We start from the raw sequence: 19,591 nt of genomic DNA on the forward strand, positions 1-19,591 counted from the left end.
TTCTACGATATTTGCTTACAGAAAGTGTATGAAACCCATGACCAAAACAGTCATACATTCTGTCATGTTACTTATGGAATGAATTATAATGAAAATAATGACCCCCCCTTTTGCTGGGGACCCCCTGGTCCCGCGTCAAGGACCCCTGGGGGTCCCCGGGCCCCACTTTGAGAACCACTGAGGCTATGTGGCTATAATGTGTCACTGAAAAGTCCTACTGAGTTTCAGCTGATGCTCACAATAGTGTGAAAGGCAGTCTGTCTATTCAATGTCTAGTTTGGGGTTAAATGGGTAAGGTCAGGGGGCGCCCAGGCAGGGCAGTGCACATTCCCTGCCTCCCAACACAAGGGTCGCAAGTTCGTGGCCCATATTGCCTCCGGCTTGGTCGAGCCTCCATACAGGCACAATTGGCCGTGTCTGTGGGTGGGAAGACGAATTAAGGTTATGTGTCCTGGTTGCTGCACTAGTAGTGCCTCCTCTGGTAGGTCGGGCCGCCTGTTCGCGGGGAGGGGAACTGGGGGGAATCCTCCCTCCTGATCCTCCCACGTGTTACGTCCTGCTGGAGAAACGCCTCGCTGTCAGGTGAAAAGAAGCGGCTGGCGACTGCACATGTATCGGAGGAAGCATGTGCTAGTAGTCTACAACTCTCCCTCCCCAGATCAGTAGAGGGGGTGGAGCAATGACAGCTTCATCGGGGAAGAAAACAGGGAGAAATCAGAGAAGAAAATAGGGTCAGAGGTTAGGGTTAGGCTAAGCCCAGTCAGGGTTAGGGAGGGCTACATGAGAATTTGTCTTGACCTGCTAAACATTATAAATCAAACATTAAGTTAAACTGTTCATCGGCGACATAGTAATGTCCCAATGTAAAGTCCCAGAGCAACCATATTTGGCAGGTGGGTTCCTATGGCCCCCACTACTCAGGAAAGGCCAGGCCCCCATGTTGACCAGATGGTGGCGCTATAGCAACTTTACCTTTTGGCCTGTAACTTCTGAACTGTGAACCACAATCAAAATTCCACTTTTCTCTGTATTCCTTGGTTCATTCTGCATCCCCTGACGGGACCCCAGCTGGTTCCGGGACCCTCGGTTTTGAGCCTCCTCACACTTGACGCAGGCCCGCAGCCTCCTACCTGCCATGGTGATCTGACATCTAATCCAATGGTTCTCAAAGTGGGGTCTGGGGACCCCCAGGAGTCCTTGAGGGGGTTCCAGGGGCTCCCCAGGCCAGGAACAAGGGGAATAATTTATTTCCACCATAAGCTAAGTAACACCATGACCGAATGTACTATTTTGGTAATGGTTTCACGCACTTTCTGTAATAAAACATCTAAAAGAACATCTTCTCAGATGGGGGACCCTCTGACAATGATCAAATGGGGTCAGTTTGGGGTTTGGGGTCCTTCACGTGAAAAAGTTTGAACCCACTGATCTTTAAGACCCAGCGGAGCCCGGCAGGGAAACCCCGCGGCTTGAGTTGTTTCTACTCTCCGGAGTGTCAGCTAGTTATTTGGGGGGGAGGCGCTGTAGCCATTTCGCCACATGAAAGCCCGATGAGCTGAACGACCAACATCCGAGTTGTTCGAATCAGCTTTGACACACACACAAACACACGCGCGCGCACGCACGCACGCACACACACACACACAACACACGCTTCCTCGTGCTCCGTGGAAAGAGAGAGAGAGAGAGAGAGAGAGAGAGAGAGAGAGAGAGAGAGAGAGAGAGAGAGAGAGAGAGAGAGAGAGAGAGAGAGAGAGCGAGCACACAACGCAACTCAAACTTCCAACTCTCTCCCATGTGGAAAGCAGAGCTTGACTGAAGGATAAGGTATATTTGTTCCGCTCCTTCTCTCTCTCCCTCTCTCTCTCTCTCTCTCTGCTCTTCCTGGACAGCTGAGGTTTCTATGAGAGTCTTGCTCGGCGAGGAGAGAAGTTTGGTTGTTTGCCTGGCCGTGCCGAGGAGGCGGAGGAGGAGAAAAGTGTTGGGGAAGATGGTCCGCAGCACCGCCGCCTGGAGAAGAGGCTCCAGCTCGCTCTGCTGTGTCCTGGTGCTCTGGCTCGGCTCTGCGTGCCCGCCACCATGCGAAGCCCGGACTTACACGAACCACTGGGCGCTCAGGATAGCCGGGGGACCCGTATTGGCTGAACGGATAGCGCAAAAATATGGCTATACGAACATGGGACAGGTAGGTTGTCTCTCTCCTCTGGCTCCATCACAAGTTTTTGTTTTCGTATTTGTGCACCACATAATACAAAACGAACCAATGGGAGGCGTTTTTCTCTCTCTTTTTTTATCTGTCTGTTTTTGGTTACCAAAAAGACAGGCTGGCGGTATGGGGTTCAAGGTCGGAGCCTATAGCCCTCCAAACCTGATGCATATACCTCTTCTATGAATGACACACACACACACACACACACACACACACACACACACACACACACACACACACACACACACACACACACACACACACACACACACACACACACACACACACACACACAGAAGAGGTTGCAGTGAACAAAGACAGCGGCACAACAGGTGCCTGCTCTGTGTTTTGCACAGCTCATGTGCAGTTTGGAGATCCAGAGAGAGTTCACTATTATCAAAGTCTCAAAGCAGTGTTTTGTTTAGGGGAATTGACAACAAACGGTCTGCAGTCTGTCAAGCAGTCTCTTATGAAGCCCACTTTTTAACACTCCAGTGTGTTTTTGCCATAATGAAACAGTTTGTTATTGATGTGTTGTTGTTGATGTTGTTGGGGGGGGGGGGGGGGTGGCTCTATCCTGCACCTCCTGACTGCTTTGCTTGGCATCATTGACTTTTAAAGTGAATAATCTGGCAATATGCTTATGACATTACAGGGAGGGAGAGAGAGACTAGATATTTCACACTGAGAGTCCCTGTGCCAAGCTGCCACAGTATTCTCCATTTGAATCTCTCCTCTGTGTCAGCTGCTGCAAAACAACACTGGAGTCTACATGCATAGGATTTCGTTCTGCTGTTTGGTTGATGCTCATTTTCAGAGAGATAGGCTTTGTTTCTCCTCTTTTCATTTTTGCAGCTACCACTGATAGAGAAGACGTTAAATAAAACAAAGCACATTGTATTTCACCAACAAATGTAATTGGGCCAATTAAATCATCAGGCCTAAAGGCATAATCTACAAAGAACAGTTGAAGAGCTGGATTCTGTCACTGAGGCCAAGAGCAGGAACCGATCCCTTAGCCAAGCCTAAACTTAATCCCAACCACCGCTGCTGTCAAATATATCAATATTATATACATGGAAAACACTGCGTGAGACTTGTTATGGCTCTCTTGAAATCATGTCATTTTTATTTATCAACAGAGGCCTGTGCAGGAGCAAGGCTGCAGGCTAGTAGCCAGTGAGCAGTGTTGTTGGAAAAAGTTTAAAGAGAAATCCTTCTGCCCTTTGTGGACAAAAGAAAGAGCCCACACACACCGCGGAGTCTGCTGACCGAGATAGGTGGCTAGTTCAAGCCCGCACTTGCCAGCACTCAACATGAAGGCAGCGTGGAGCGGAGGGGGGCATTCTGACAGGTTGTTGTGGGGTAGCCTAGTCAACAGCTATTGAACCCCCCCCCCCTCTCTCTCGCCCTCCCCCTCGCGCCTCATCCAGCCCGCCCACCCACTATACTCCCCAGAGAGTAGGCCTTAATGGCCCCGTTTATCCCCTCTCTCTCTTTTACGGGAACGAATGTGTAGTGCAGTTTACCCCAGTTTCCTCCTCCCCCCCATACCAACCCCCATAGGAATTCCCCTGTGGAGCGCAGCATTGCCCCCAACCCCCGCCCTTCGCCCTAATTTCCATCTCAATATGGAGCGTTCATTGGACTTTGACACCTCATATAGACAAGGAGGTTTACTTCACTTCCTGGTTTTTGGGGTCAGCTGAAAGACGCTCCCGTGGGAGCGATAATAGCGCTCTCTGGTCTCATAATGTGAACTTTGCCCTCCCCACCATCTTTCCCCCCACCACCACCACCCCTCTGAAATTGATTATAATGGCCTTCATTTGCCATATTTTGCAGAGGCACTGAGAATGCTAAGTGGGGGGAAATGACATGCTGTTGTACCTACTACACAGATGCTCGTAAATTAAAAACACAAATACATTGATACATGAGTGAAATAACAGGTAGATCAAATGCTTTTGGCTGCGTTTTCGAATCAAAGTATCACAAGCAGCTACAAGTCTGTTTCTGAAAAGCTACTCGTCTGTACTCATGAACAGTCCTAACTCCTAACAAGTTTTTTTTAAATAAAAATACAAAGTACCGGTATACTACAGTATACCCGCTTGAAGCCATTTGACTATTTGACTACCGGTAGATAGCATGATGCTACTGCAATGACTCATCGCTGTGAGGCAAGAGGCAAAGATCGGAGAGATTATATCGTTATAACGTTTTCTTTTAGGAAGCAAGTAGAATGTTAGTTGCCAAATATTTAGTGGCAACCGAACAAATGGAAATGTGAGTTTTATGTTTGTGAAAAAGCGAAGATTGTAGAAATTACCCGCGATGCAAGGAAGCTTCATGATTGTGTTAATTTTTAAGGTAGACTCTTTTCATGTTTAGTGCCGTGAAAATATTCAACACTTGTCACTTTTCTCACACTTGGGTTATGCTGTTAAAGTTATTCTAAAATGCAGTTATTTGGCATTTATTTGCCCTAATTACACACAGATCCCGCGATATTGCCATAAAGAACCCTTTTACACAGATGTCAATTCGGCGCTATTACTACCTCTGCTGCTGGAATGAAAGGTGAAAGAAAATTACCCCCCCTATTCCTTATTTGTAGCTTTTTACACACACAACAACAACAACATTGTAAGAACATTGTAATGTTGTTGTGTACAATGTAACAATGTAATAGCGGCACAACATTCCCGGCTTGAACAGACGGTGTAAAAGGGCTGTCATTGACTCATCATATCTACAAAGTGATAATGCCATCAAAATGAAAACAAAATTGACATGCGACATGTACAATTTAAATAGTACATGTCAATTGTTTTCACAATAATATAAATATTTAGTGTAAAAGTAATCAGTTCATTCAGTACATGTCTCTCTCACTCTGTCACACTATCTCTGTCTTTGTGTTTCTATCAGTAGTAATTACTGAATGTAACTAGATCTAGAAAGGGCAAATGCTGAGGGATGTAGAATATAAAAAAAATCTGTAGGAATGTGTGAATTTGTGCCCCTTCAAGAATTTGGGGTGCATCCGTCCCCGCGTCACTATAAATAAGAGGTTTTAAAGTGTGAAGGGATGCAAAGCGGCCAGCAGGGGAAGAGGGGGATGGGTCGGGAGGATGTGTGACATAAGCCGTTTTCCCACATGCGTACCGGAAAATTACCTGTAAGTCAATATCAGACATTTCCCTTCACACCTCTCCTCTCGCATGTCGGAATCTATCAGCGAAATTGCCTGTATGTTGGGGGGCGGGGCGGCACTGCAGAGCGGGTGGGGAGTGACGTGTCGGCAAAACTCCGAATGGTGAAATAAGTTTGCTTGTTTATCCGTTCACCTGCGTCGCGTTGAAGCACTTTTTACAGACTGGCTTTGTTTGATGTGTCCGGGCTTGCCTTCGCTGTCGGCAACGTAAGCAAAATACTTCCACATTTCGCTTCGTGCATTTGCTTAGTCCCTGTCGGTCTGTGACTGAAGGAGGAGGACGGACTGTGGCCAGAGAGCGAGCAGAAAGGAGAGGGGAAAATCAGCACACCCACACATGAAGCTGACATAGGCTACTGCTCTTATTATCACAAGATCATTTCGGCAGTTTGCTTTAATGTGCGCGAATGATTAGATTATGCCCGCTGGAACATTAAGCAACGTGTGTACACCTCGCCCATGAGAGTGTCGCGGAAAATGACTGCACCCGTTTCTCACTAGTATCCGCTAAAGCGCATACCGCTCTTCTGACTGGCTCGAAAGTGGTGAAATCTCCGCGACGACGGGGTCGCGCTTATACCGGCACGACACCTTTCCGACATGCAGGCATTAGACCACGTTCCGGTCATTTTGCGGTACAAAGCGCATGTGGGAAAAGGGCTATAGGGACATTGGACAATATAGTCTAGTTGACAGGGGTGGAAAAGAGGAGAAGAGACAAAGATAAGCAGCACACATGATGGGGAGATGGACGGAGTAAGGAGGAGAGATGGAGGGATGGATGAAAAGAGTTGGCATGGAGTGAGAGAGCACCGCATTCGGGAATTCTGGGTAATCCTCTTAACCATGGAGTCCCCTTCCCAGACTAAGACACTGGCCAAAATTAAGTCTAAATCAGCTGACGCGGATATCTCTTCAGACCGGTGTTTTTTTTTTTTTTTTTAGAGATGGGAGAAGACTGTGCTGTAGAAATGCAGGGGGAGGATCTCAGCTCAGGACAGAGTATTGGAGAATTTCCCCAATACTAAAATTGATAATAAGAGAATATGTTTACATTTCACAAATATCTCTCATATGAAGAAAACACAACTTTACTTAAGTATTTTCTATCCAAACTAATCATCAAAGTCTATAATGATTGGTAAAAGTAATCAATGCTGGTGCCATTTATTCCCTCAGAATTTCCATAGGGGGGGGGCGCGGGTTGCTTCTGTTTTTCCCGATGGCATTCCTGAGTCAGGTTGGATCTGTGGTTTGTAGCAGGTGAAGTTGAAGTTTAGTACTTGTTGCTGGCAGTGAAAAAGTGTTAGTGATGATGCATCACGTCATTCATACAGTATGTCACTGAAGTGCAAGCGGCTGCACCACACAAATTGGTTGCAGCATGAGCATACTAACCCCAGGTAACCCTATAACACAACCAAAGATTGTGTGATTGGTGGGAGGGAAGTGCAGTGGACTGTAATTCAGTGACCCCTGCATGTCCCTCTGACCTAATGTTGTCAGTCGGCTAGAGTTTAGGATGAGTTTACATCAAAGTGGGTTTAGCTGCACCAGTGTAGGAAATTTAAAACATATTTTGGGGGCAACGTTTGCCCCCACTGTCTAAAAAAGGGGGAATTTACAAAATGTTCGGGGCACTTAAAAAAAGTGCATAAAGTTGCTAAAGGGTAGTGTGAACAACAGCGCTTTTTGTGCCAGTGTGTTCTTCGTAGTACTGTAGTTCTTAATGTCATCCCACAGTGGGATAATTACGGCACTAACATAATCTGCGTTATTAATTTAAAGTTTCTTGATGATCTACAAAGGTACATAGACCATACGGTGCAATTCCGGGATTACCAGGTGCCACGCTTCAATTTGGCAAACATAACGTTATAATCCACGGAGCAGTTCTAGAAGTGAGTCGCATTAACATTATCCCAGTCTTCTTCTGTTTAAACACACTACGGCGGTCTAAACATTTTACTGCTTATTTTACCATTATTTACCGTACAACTTGAAGTGTAGCCCTATTTAGTGTAGGCTGCGCCGACATGTCAACATGAAACTGTGTGTTTTTTTAATGGCGAGACGAGACGATGGAAGATTCACTTAATGTTTCCACTGCATTTATTGCATTTACCTTTTATTAATAACGCCAACTTTTCCACCTCCCCCAAAACTTTTTATTTTGCCATATTTGGAGGTTTATTAGAATTTTGCAGCGTTTCCACTCAGGTTGTTTATGCCCAAATTGAAAATTTGCATAAAAACAGGTGGATGGAAACTCAACTCTTATGACATTTTCTTCGCACATATTCTGGTCCTTATTAACTGCCATCATATTAATTCTATTACAAAGCCAAGTGTAAGCTGCTGCACTGCAGTGTCGGGGCCGGGCATTTTGAGGACTGCCATTACATTTGAAAACGTATTACGTTCGTGAGATTATTACATTAAAAGCTGCAGAGTTGTATTATGTTTGTGGTTTATTACGTTTAGGGGATGTTGTTACATTGGCGTGTCTAACATGCACATTGAATGGGAGACGCATCTTGAAGAGGTAATAAAACAAGTGTTTCTGCTCTTTGTACCTCGAGTAGACGGTTTGACAAAGGTTGTGAACATGAAAATGTCACACACACTGTAATGAATTCTGGGGACTGTTGCGCCACTTCTCCATGTTTCTTCAACAGAGACAAACTGCAAACTGGATTTTTTTTTAAATACTGTACTTTCTAAAGCTTTGCCAGCCGCCATGTATTTCCAGACCCCCCAGTTCCCCTCCCCCAGAACAGGCCTTCCGACTGAGCAGAGGAGACACTAGTGCAGCGACCTCCCATCTACCCTTAATCTGCCTCCCCGCCTGCAGACACGCCCAATTGTGCCTGTATGGACGTCCCGACCAAGCCGGAGGTAACACGGGGCAAGGAACCTGCGACCCTCGTGTTGGTAGGCAGGGAATCTACTGTTGCGCTTCTCGGGCGCCTGCGACCGACTACTTGTTTAACGCCATGACAAACATCCAGAGTTGCAGCCACCTTTTCATGGAAGCACACTCTGTTAATATGCAGAGCGCCTTAGAAGCACATTGTCCTGCCTGGTCTGGTGTGGGCTGTGTGTTAAACCTGCCTGGTCTGGTGTGGGCTGTGTGTTAAACCTGCCTGGTCTGGTGTGGGCTGTGTGTTAAACCTGCCTGGTCTGGTGTGGGCTGTGTGTTAAACCTGCCTGGTCTGGTGTGGGCTGTGTGTTAAACCTGCCTGGTCTGGTGTGGGCTGTGTGTTAAACCTGCCTGGTCTGGTGTGGGCTGTGTTAAACCTGCCTGGTCTGGTGTGGGCTGCATGTTAAACCTGCCTGGTCTGGTGTGGGCTGTGTGTTAAACCCGCCTGGTCTGGTGTGGGCTGTGTGTTAAACCTGCCTGGTCTGGTGTGGGCTGTGTGTTAAACCTGCCTGGTCTGGTGTGGGCTGTGTGTTAAACCTGCCTGGTCTGGTGTGGGCTGTGTGTTAAACCCATGATTTGCATGTGCTGAAATGTGATCCAGCTCGGCAGACTGGCACTGGTTGCCTCTCCTTTTATTAGTAAGTTAGAGAATGTGTGTTTGTGTTTGCGTGTGTTTGTGTCTTGTGTGAGTGTGCGTGCGTGCGTGTGTGTGTGTGTGAATGTTGAGTTGAAAGCTGATCTAACGGGGCCTGTGGTGGTGGAGCTCAGCCATGGATCAGTGACGCGCCACAGGAGCCTTGGCAGCCATGACACTTTGATCGTCTGAGGGATTGAATGGTCTTTATCAATTATTTAAAGTAATCACCGACCAGCAGCTCGCTGGCTGTCTGTCACTGTCTGCCTGCCTGCATATCCTCTCTCTCTCCTCTTCATCGCCCTGCCACTCAAAGTCTTTGTGTGTGTGTGTGTGTGTGTGTGTGTGTGTGTGTGCGCGCGTGCGTGCGTGCGTGTGCGCGTGCGTGCGTCTGTACGTTTGTCAGATTTTTCACTCTGCCTGCCCTTTCTATCGTTTTGTGTCATTGTCTGTTTACAGTAGTCTTTTCTGTCTGTCTGTCTGTCTTTTCTGTCTCTGTCTGTCTGTCTGCCTGCTTCAGTCCATCTCTTTTGTCTTTTCACCTGGCGTAAAAGCCCAATTAAACTTGCGTATCAACATACCTACAACAAATCTCCCAAAAAATAAAATGAAATTAGAAAACCATGTCACTTTACTACCTTCAGCCTCCTTATTCACTTTTTTTTCTTTATTCTTTTTGAAGACAGTCCTGTCCACTCCTTATGGTCCTTACACATCGGGAGCGTTTTTGTGTGTGCGATTAATTCGCACGTCAATGATATTTTCCGAACCTATATCAGTCAATGCAACCGTGCATACCAACGGCGAAGTTTCGCTGAGCGTTATTGCGGCGTTTATTTTTTCGGGACCAAGGTTGATTTTTCAGAAATTCGCTTCCGACGTGTACACGTCTGTTGCTGTGATTGACAGGTGTGTCAAAATTCGCATCGCAATTTCGTGCTGCCTGTACGTATATTCGCATCACTCTTGGTGTGTAACAGCCTTTACTCATGTCTTTCTGGAGAGCATCTTCCAATAGCTGTCCACTCCAGTAACGAATCTGTAATGAACTGTAATAATGTGTATATTTATTATACTCTTTCGTGTGTGTGTGTGTGTGTGTGTGTGTGTGTGTGTGTGTGTGTGTGTGTGTGTGTGTGTGTGTGTGTGTGCGCGTGCGTGCGTGCGTGCGTGCGCGTGTCATCCTCTGGTGTTTCCCGTAGCCGTCCCCTTTGCAGTTGGGTTTCGATTTGGCCATGGTTGAGCTTAGCGGTGCTTGGCGGAGATCTGCACTCTACTGAGTACATTTTTCTAGTTTGGTATCTTGTTTGGAAAAAGTCATTGCTTTTATGGTTAGACTTGAAGTTATAGTAAGCAGGCATGCAAACTGTTGTTCATCTTTAGGTGACACTGACAGTCACCTTTTGATCACAATTAGGTTCTGAGTTTGCCCTGGTATCTGTCACCTTTTTCACTCTCCATGAGTTTGCATCCCTGAGTAAGGTTATACTGACAGTATAATGGGTTAGCGACTGTAACTAAATGGAGTGTTCTCACATGTATAACAATGTGTGTGTGTGTGTGTGTGTGTGTGTGTGTTGCAGATCGGGGATCTGAAAGACCACTACCACTTCTACCACAGTAAGACCATCAAGAGGTCCACTTTGTCCAGCCGTGGTCGCCATAGTTTCATCTCCATGGAGCCCAAGGTACGCCTATTCTACTGTTTCTTCAATTATAGGATGGGACCCAAATTGGGCCACTGCAGGCAGGTTTTTTGTGCATTAAGACATATGAATGCTATGCAGCTGAAACGAGATCCCAGGTGGTTACCAAGGCAACTTGTTGTATTTCTCCAATTGGTCTATTTTTCTGTTTCGCAGACTGGTGTTTTACAAGTACTTTCCTTAGACCCGTTTTTTGATAGCAACCGCATATTTACTATATATGGTCATTTGATAAATTGTAGATTTATTCCATAAGTAAATTCATTATTTGTTTATAATGGCGACAATAATTCAATAAGGGGAGTCAATTCACTAAACCCTAAGCTATCTCAAAGTCCCAAAACTTTCAAACCAGCTTATCTGTTGTGCCACAATTACTAATGACTGATAAGACATTATTATTTGGTCAATGGGATGACTTAGATTTCGGTCAACAAGTAATGAATTTAATTTGGTGACAGACATCTAATAAAAGTAATCACATTATGATTTGGTTAATATGATGACTTATTAGATATTAGTCACCAAATTGAATCAATAAATTAAATTACATTACATTTTTGCTGTATACATACAGCATGGGGGACTGACTGGATGATGCATGGAAATACACGTTTATGCTCAAACTCGTTGACTCTTCGGGCCTGTTCTCTAACACACATGTTTCGTGTGGGCATTTCCTGCACACACGGGCTGTTGCAGGGACAACACACACACACACACACACACACACACACACATACACACACACGGGCTGCAGGGACACAGCTTTATGAGGACAGCATTGTATTGCATTTTGCATCACATCTATCCAAAATGCCAACTCTCAGCAAGCTGGTGTGGTCAGAGCCCTGTTTCCCTGGCTGCCATTTAACATAGTCTTGAACACAGCTCTCATGGATAAATAGTGATAAATTGCCTATTCTCCCAGTCTTCTCAAACCCTACAACATTAGCTTTTACAGTATTTATTAAAGTGGTAGGTTCTAAAACATTATTTATCTAAATATAATTGTCCTTGTCTGATATAAATAGAAAAAGTGTGCTAAAGGTTTGAGCAGTCCATTGTGAGGTTAGATTACATATACTAGTGTACATTATACATTCTTTCATATACGGTATACGTATTTAAAATGGACACTTTACACCAGGGGTTCCCAACCTTTTTTGTGCCAAGGACCGGTTGTCAATTTGAATGGTATGGCTTAGTTACATATATATTTACTCACCTGAGGCCTGTACTACAAAGCCAGTTTAGTGGTTTAGCGAGGTAACTTCAGGTTTAAACCTGGTTTGGCCGTACTACAAAGCAAGTTAACTTCTTACCGACATATATTTCCATAGCAACTTATGCTTCACACTTAACCTGGTCCGTAGCAGGTTAAGTTGCAAGGATAAGATTAGACCTTAAATCCACCGCCCACGAACCAATCGAATCAGCAGTTTGGAAAAATGGCCAACCCCTTTCTGGATGAGTTTCCCGAAGGAGCACGAATTGTAATGTTGAATGAGTAATGGTAATCAATGTTAATGTTAATCAAGGACTAAAGCCTTGCACTTGTTGGCTATTTTAATTAAGCCCTATACCACTTTGGAATATGTTTTTATATATTCATTTTTGTGCTCTCAAGTAGCCTAGATACGTTGTTTGATCCCGCTGATCGATTGCAGCTGAATAGTGAGTGGAGAAATATCACTAAACCGGCATAAAAAGGTTACATAAACGTCTCCAAAGCGCACGGTGCCGTGTGCGCAATGGAGCTGAGACTGACGTTGGGTTGGAATTGAAATAGTCATAGCTTACATGCTGGCCTACTACATCTAAGCAATTTAATATGGGATCACCTGCACACAGGCGATCCCATATTAAGATGATTCATATCTAGCCTACTCCTGCATTTTGCAGCTGCAAGTGTTGCTTTTGGCCTGTATGATGTGATTGAACTTCATATTTCCAGCATCATTATATGAAATATGGAGATATGCGACTCTGCTGACAATATATGTGACCACAAAATAGGCTATTTTTTATAAATGAAATCTATGCCCGCACATACCGTGTCGTTCAGAAGCCTCTTTTAATTTTATTATCATTCTTTTTTTTATTGATAGCCTATAGGAATTATTCAATCAGTGCGACTAAACATGACATCATTATTATTCGTTGAGCCTAAATGGTCTACGGATTTTGGACTGAGACATTAGGCTACACATTGCTTCCACTCGCAGTTTATTGAGAGGGTGAATTCAGCTGCTGTAGGATACGTGGAGGCAGAAACCGCTCTTCAAATAAATGACTGATGTGAATAAAAGTGGTAACTTTAGACAGTCATTCGGGAACAGACTAAAAATATCCAATGCGGATTTTGATTCTGACATAGTAGTCGATGGCTTTGATGAATGAGGAAATAGGCGTGTCTGGCGCTGTAAAAGCTACGGTTCTGAGCTGAGCGGTCCATATTGCATTGTGATTGGCTAGTTGTTAAAAACCACGCCTCTTTTGCGGGCACGAGCTCGTGTGCACGGGCATTTTCATGTGCACGCGCAGTCAACTTGATTAGAAAAACCTGGTTCGAGTTAACGACTGGCAAACGAGGTTCGTAGTACAAGTTAACTACAATCGAGCTGATCTGGTTTAGACAAACCAGATCAAGGGACAGATCCTGGATCTTCTTATCCAACATTCGTAGTACAGGCTACAGGTGGCGACAAAGGGTAAATAACAGCCTTTTGTGTTGTACTGTATGTAGCCTATACAGTATTTATGTTTTTGTTTTAACTACAAACATAAATAAACGTCAACTTGAAACTATGTTTCAACTACCACACACAGCCTATAATATTATAGCCTATGTTTATAAAAAAAAGAAAATATTTTTGACCGGCTCGTACCGGCTCGCGGCCCGGTACTGGTCCGCGGCCCGGTGGTTGGGGACCGCTGCTTTACACCACACTTATGCAGTAGTAGTTAATGCAACATTTTGTAAATGTTTAAATTTACCCTTGCCTTGTTTGTTTTAACTTTAACTTTTTCTGTGTGTCAGTACTTGCAGAGCAATGCAAACCGGAGTCAAATTCCTCAAATGTGTACATACTTGGCCAATAAAGCTGATTCTGATTATCACGCAAGGTTGGTTGCACTTTTAAAAGAGGTACACACCCGCCACTTTAGCTGCTAGTGACAAAGATGGACAATTGAAGTTCAAGTGACAGCAAAGAAAGAAACATAACCGCAGCCACAATGCTTAAAGGAACAGTTCACCCTGTAATTGAAACTTCCGTCAATATCTACCCGTCACCCCAGTGACATTCGTAGACGCACGTTAGCGGCAAAGTTGCATCTCAGCCTCCGGGGCCAACTCTTTACAGCCGCACCCCCCAAAGTAAAATGGCCATAAAACTTTCTCCAACCAGCTCGTGAAGCCAGTGCCGATTCTAGAGTCTGTAGGGGCCCTAGGCAAAAATTCCATGGGGGCCCCTCCATCCTCATCACCATTTTATTAATAACCTGACACCAATGAAAAATACATCAATATTATCATTGGAATTCCTTAAGTTCCTAGGACATATTTTATTAGCCTATTCATAACTTTCATACATGGTGTAAAGTTAACTTTTTTGTCCACCGGCCAAATGTCTCGTGAATGTTCAATTGTTACCAGCCACTCAATGGATTAGCATTGTTTGTTTTTAGCTGGTGGTGAGTGAATCAAATCTACCTACTACCAGCCAATTGCACATTTATATTTTATTACCAGCATTTGGCTGGTGAGTCGTGACTGGTGCTAATTGTGTGCCCTGCTTTCATAGCAATTAATAGCTTAACTATTAGCTTAGCCAGGTTAACGAACAAAAAACAAAAAAAGTGACACCATTGCTAGCTGAATTTATTCAAGTAGCCTATCTCCCCATAGGTTGCTATACTAAAATAACAGCATTCAGTTATCTGCCTAATCAGTATCTGCTCCACTTGTTTTTTCCCCACATCCTCTTTTTTCCTCTTCCGTTTTGACTTCCAGATAAATTAATTTACTTCATTCACTTTCAATTCAAGAGAATACGTGAATCATACAAGTTTGACGGGAATGAGTGAGTCACATACTTGACTTGACTTGAATTCACGTCATTCAAAATTGTCCAGGCCAGGGGGTGACATGGAGGTTTCAATGCCACTGCAAATTTTCCATTGGTTCTTTAATGGATAGGGGTTTGTGGTCACTGCTGTGGAGTAGTTTGTCAGGCCGCAGGGGGCCCTAACGGACTGGGGCCCCAAGCAGTTGCCTGCCTTGCCTGTTCACAAGCTGACCCTCTGCATGAAGCACAAATCCACGTGTTTTGTAGCCAAACGATTGCACTATGCTTTCCAAAAGTCCAATATTTACCTCCAATATCTGCGGTCTACCTCACTGATAATGCTTTGTTCTATAAGACACCTGGTTGTGCACGCTCCCTGCAGTCACAAAGCAGTCTTCCACCACAGTGCTATCATTGAGGAAAATATCTGAGATATTGGTAATAATGATGTATATTGTGATAATTATTGCTGTTGACGCCTGATAATGACAAAAATGTATCACGATAAATTTTTGCCCAGCTTTAGTTTGAAGTAAACCGCTCCTCTCTGCTCAATCGACACACCTCACATCGCCACACCAGGTCATCAAACCCCGGCTGCATTATCGATGAAGGCAGAATCTCACAGCACACTGCCTGGTGACCGGGTTAGTTTTGACGATGCACACGGGGGCCAGGCTGATGCACGCGGGGGCCAGGTGGGGGCCAGGCTGATGCACGCGGGGGCCAGGCTGATGTATGTGGGGGCCAGGCTGATGCATGTGGGGGCCAGGCTGATGCATGCGGGGGCCAGGCTGATGTATGTGGGGGCCAGGCTGATGTATACGGGGTAGGGCTGGGCGATATATCGAATATACTTGATGTATCGCGGCTTGTGCCACGTGAGATGTAGAAATGACTATATCGCGAACATTCAAGTATAATTGTCACGCATTGTTTATAACTTAAGCCGCCGGCATGACTCGCTTCACGTTTCCTCTTGTCAGCTCTCTCTCTCAAGGGAGAGCTCTGTCACACTCAGGAAGGGAGGGGGGATCACATGGATACGTCAAACCGCGTCAGACACACCCGTCCTTAACCTATGTCTTAACCTATGTGCTATTCGAAATCACGCGTCCGCACCATAGACTGGCGAAACATGGCTGCCCCCAGTGTGGCTGTTGACAGTTTCAAATTATAACAAAACAACCACTATTGCGATTTGCAATACATGTCCCGCAAGGTTTCTGAGATTAGGGGAAAGTCTGAGCTGGCGTTACATTAAACCAAACGTGGGGAGGAGGCAGCGGATTTGTTTTGGCGTTAACGTTAGCTGTTGTGATGATGGCTAACGGGGCTAACGTTAGCTAGCTGTTTAGGCTATCTAGTTGCAGGGCAGCGCTCCACAAGCTTGTTGTGACCAAAACCCCCGCATTTAAAGCATTTCATACTCCCAGAGCTGGCATAAACCATAGAGAACCTCATGCATTAGCCTACTCAAAATGAAACTTCCAGGGTTTGTGTCTCCAAAATCAACTAACGCTAACGTTACATGCAAGCTAACGTAGCTAGCTGCGGAGCAGTCATGATCTATAAGGAAAACGAATGCGCACATAGCCTACATAATTGTCAACATCACATACGTGTATTTTCTTTAATCTAGACTAGAGGCATCATTTTTCAGTCAAAAGTGAAACGACACAGATATGATGGCGTATACAGTGAGGCTTTCCATGCCTCACTATAGAACTGGCCCCATGCAAAATTCAGACCGCTTATATGTTGCCGTCATGCCAATAAGAGTCTAAATGTAATTTTTTATGTTTTATCTGCAGACTAAGCAGCTAGGCTTTCGGTTCTATAAAAGCCATTATTTTTTGTATTGACTATTGAGTGATACACTTTACTAAAACAATCATATTATATCAGAAGTGTTGTTTGTGTTCACAGTGATGTCAGATTTGCTTAGGTCAGAGCTATGGAATATTAAATCATCCATCTTTGCTCACTATCTGCCCTTTCTTTCTTCTTCTTTTTTACCCCAGGTGTGCATAAAATACCGGTTAAGAACTTATGGAAAAGTCATGGAAATCCATTGGTCAAAATGTGTATGAACCCTGAAGGGTTAAATTGAGCATTTATGAGAGATTTCAAAAATATCGAGATATACTGTATATCGTGTATCGCGATATAGCCGAAAAACATCGCGATATTCTTTAGAGGCCATATCACCCAGCCCTAATACGGGGGCCAGGCTGATGCATGTGGGGGCCAGGCTGATGTATACGGGGGCCAGACTGATGCATGTGGGGGCCATGCTGATGCACGCGGGGGCCAGGCTGATGCACGCGGGGGCCAGGTGGGGGCCAGGCTGATGTATGTGGGGGCCAGGCTGATGTACGCGGGTGCCAGGCTGATGCACGAGGGGGCCAGGTGGGGGCCAGGCTGATGTATGTGGGGGCCAGGCTGATGTATGCGGGGGCCAGGCTGATGTATGTGGGGGCCAGGCTGATGTATGTGGGGGCCAGGCTGATGCATGCGGGGGCCAGGCTGATGTATGTGGGGGCCAGGCTGATGTATACGGGGGCCAGGCTGATGTATACGGGGGCCAGGCTGATGTATGTGGGGGCCAGGCTGATGTATGTGGGGGCCAGGCTGATGTATACGGGGGCCAGGCTGATGTATGTGGGGGCCAGGCTGATGCATGTGGGGGCCAGGCTGATGTATGCGGGGGCCAGGTTGATGTATGCGGGGGCCAGGCTGATGCATGTGGGGGCCAGGCTGATGTATGCGGGGGCCAGGTTGATGTATGTGGGGGCCAGGCTGATGTATGCGGGGGCCAGGCTGATGTATGCGGGGGCCAGGTTGATGCATGTGGGGGCCAGGCTGATGTATGCGGGGGCCAGGCTGATGCATGTGGGGGTCAGGCTGATGTATGTGGGGGCCAGGCTGATGTATGCGGGGGCCAGGCTGATGCATGTGGGGGCCAGGCTGATGCATGTGGGGGCCAGGCTGATGCATGCGGGGGCCAGGCTGATGTATGCGGGGGCCAGGCTGATGTATACGGGGGCCAGGTTGATGCATGTGGGGGCCAGGCTGATGCATGCGGGGGCCAGGTTGATGCATGTGGGGGCCAGGCTGATGCATGTGGGGGCCAGGCTGATGCATGCGGGGGCCAGGCTGATGTATGTGGGGGCCAGGCTGATGTATACGGGGGCCAGGTTGATGCATGTGGGGGCCAGGCTGATGCATGCGGGGGCCAGGTTGATGCATGTGGGGGCCAGGCTGATGTATGTGGGGGCCAGGCTGATGTATGTGGGGGCCAGGCTGATGTATGCGGGGGCCAGGCTGATGCATGTGGGGGCCAGGCTGATGCATGTGGGGGCCAGGCTGATGCATGCGGGGGCCAGGCTGATGCACGGGCCATGGCGAGACGCTGATCAAAATGCACAGACTGACTGACATCACAGAAACAGAAATGAAATAGGCACATTACTGCAGGGAAGAAGAGATGGCACTCGCTTCCCTCGTCTGTACCAACAGAATACTCAGATCTTCGGTTCAATCTGGAGATAAGCAGCAAACTACCCGTTCTCAGAAAATCAAATAAAAATAATCTATTCTTTCATTCATTTATTTATTTATTTTTGTTTTAAAACTCCAATGATTATCTTTTTGTTTTCCATTCCAATGAATGTGAATTGTTCTTCCTGTACCTGTAAACCCACCTTTTTTTTTCATTAAAAAAGAAAGATCACAAAAACCATACGAGTTGCGATTCTTACATCAATAGATTCTTGGGGACAACCCTACCCAGTGTGTTGAGTAACCTCGACTTTGATTGGCTAAACGGATGGTGAGGAATGCAATCCGCCCATACAGAACAAGTTCAAATGGTTTGATCTTTCTGTCCATCAAAACGGATGGAAATCTGCCAGAGACAGATGCATCATCAGCGCTGCCCGGACAACGGACAGCTGTCAATTGAATATGAATTTAAATTAAGTGAGAAATGAACAGAGATGGACAGACATGATGGATGAGTGTAGCCACAGCCTTGTTTGTGCCTCTGAGAATCAATTGAAACCCCCAAAAACTATTACCTAGCTTTTTGCTACCTAGCTTTTTGTCGGTCTTGAAAAATCGTCTTATTGGAGATGTAACGTTTTCATCCAATAGCAGCGGCCCGTGTATGTGTGTGTACACGCAGTGGAATCCAAATGAGCCTACAGCTGTGTGTCTTTGCCTGCTAAGGAATCTGTGTGTTGTAGAGTTGATTCAAGTGTGTATTTGTGCATGCACATGAATTAATGCTGACTGTGAGAGGAAGGAGAGAAAGAACAGGAAGAGACTGAGAGGAAGCGAAAGGAGAAAGAACAGATACCAACACTCCTCTGCCTGTTGTCAACCATCCTCTATCTAGTGTTTCTCACTGTCCTCTGTCTGTCTGCCTGTCTGTCTGTCTGCCTGTCGTCAACCCTCCTCTAGTGTTTCTCACTGTCCACTTTGTCTCTTTGTCCTTGTCTTTTCTACCCTTCCCTTCAGTACCTTTTTGCGTTTCGCACAGCTTATTCTGTCCATCTGCTGTCCTTACCTGTCAACACTATTCTCTCTGTTAGAAAGGTTCCCTGTCAGGTAACCTATTCACGGCGGGATGGGCTGCCAGGGGGCCCAATCCAGGGCCAATCAGGCCGGCCGGGTTCCCTGGAGCTACCGCGAATAATAGTGACATCATCAGGGATGTATGACATCACAATGGAGAGATGATGTCACACTGCGACTGACATCATCAGCAGTGACATGAAGCTAAGTGACATCACCCCACTGATTCAATCATCAGTGATGTC

General features: G+C 45.9%; 1 protein-coding gene across 2 annotated transcripts in view; it reads left to right on the plus strand.

Annotated features, from left to right (window-relative positions):
- Positions 1–1,742: 1,742 nt before the first annotated feature.
- The window catches only part of pcsk5b (proprotein convertase subtilisin/kexin type 5b), a 98,726-nt gene continuing 80,877 nt past the window's right edge, over positions 1,743–19,591 (plus strand). For both annotated transcript variants that reach the window (XM_083644821.1, XM_083644822.1), the window contains exons 1-2: positions 1,743–2,185; positions 10,570–10,674. In XM_083644821.1, the coding sequence (XP_083500947.1) occupies positions 1,904–2,185; positions 10,570–10,674 (387 nt within the window). In that variant the 5' untranslated portion in view covers positions 1,743–1,903. The remainder of the gene's footprint in view (positions 2,186–10,569; positions 10,675–19,591) is intronic.

This window comes from Poromitra crassiceps (assembly GCF_964638095.1).
Source record: "Poromitra crassiceps genome assembly, chromosome: 10".
NCBI classification, from domain to species: Eukaryota; Metazoa; Chordata; class Actinopteri; order Beryciformes; family Melamphaidae; genus Poromitra; species Poromitra crassiceps.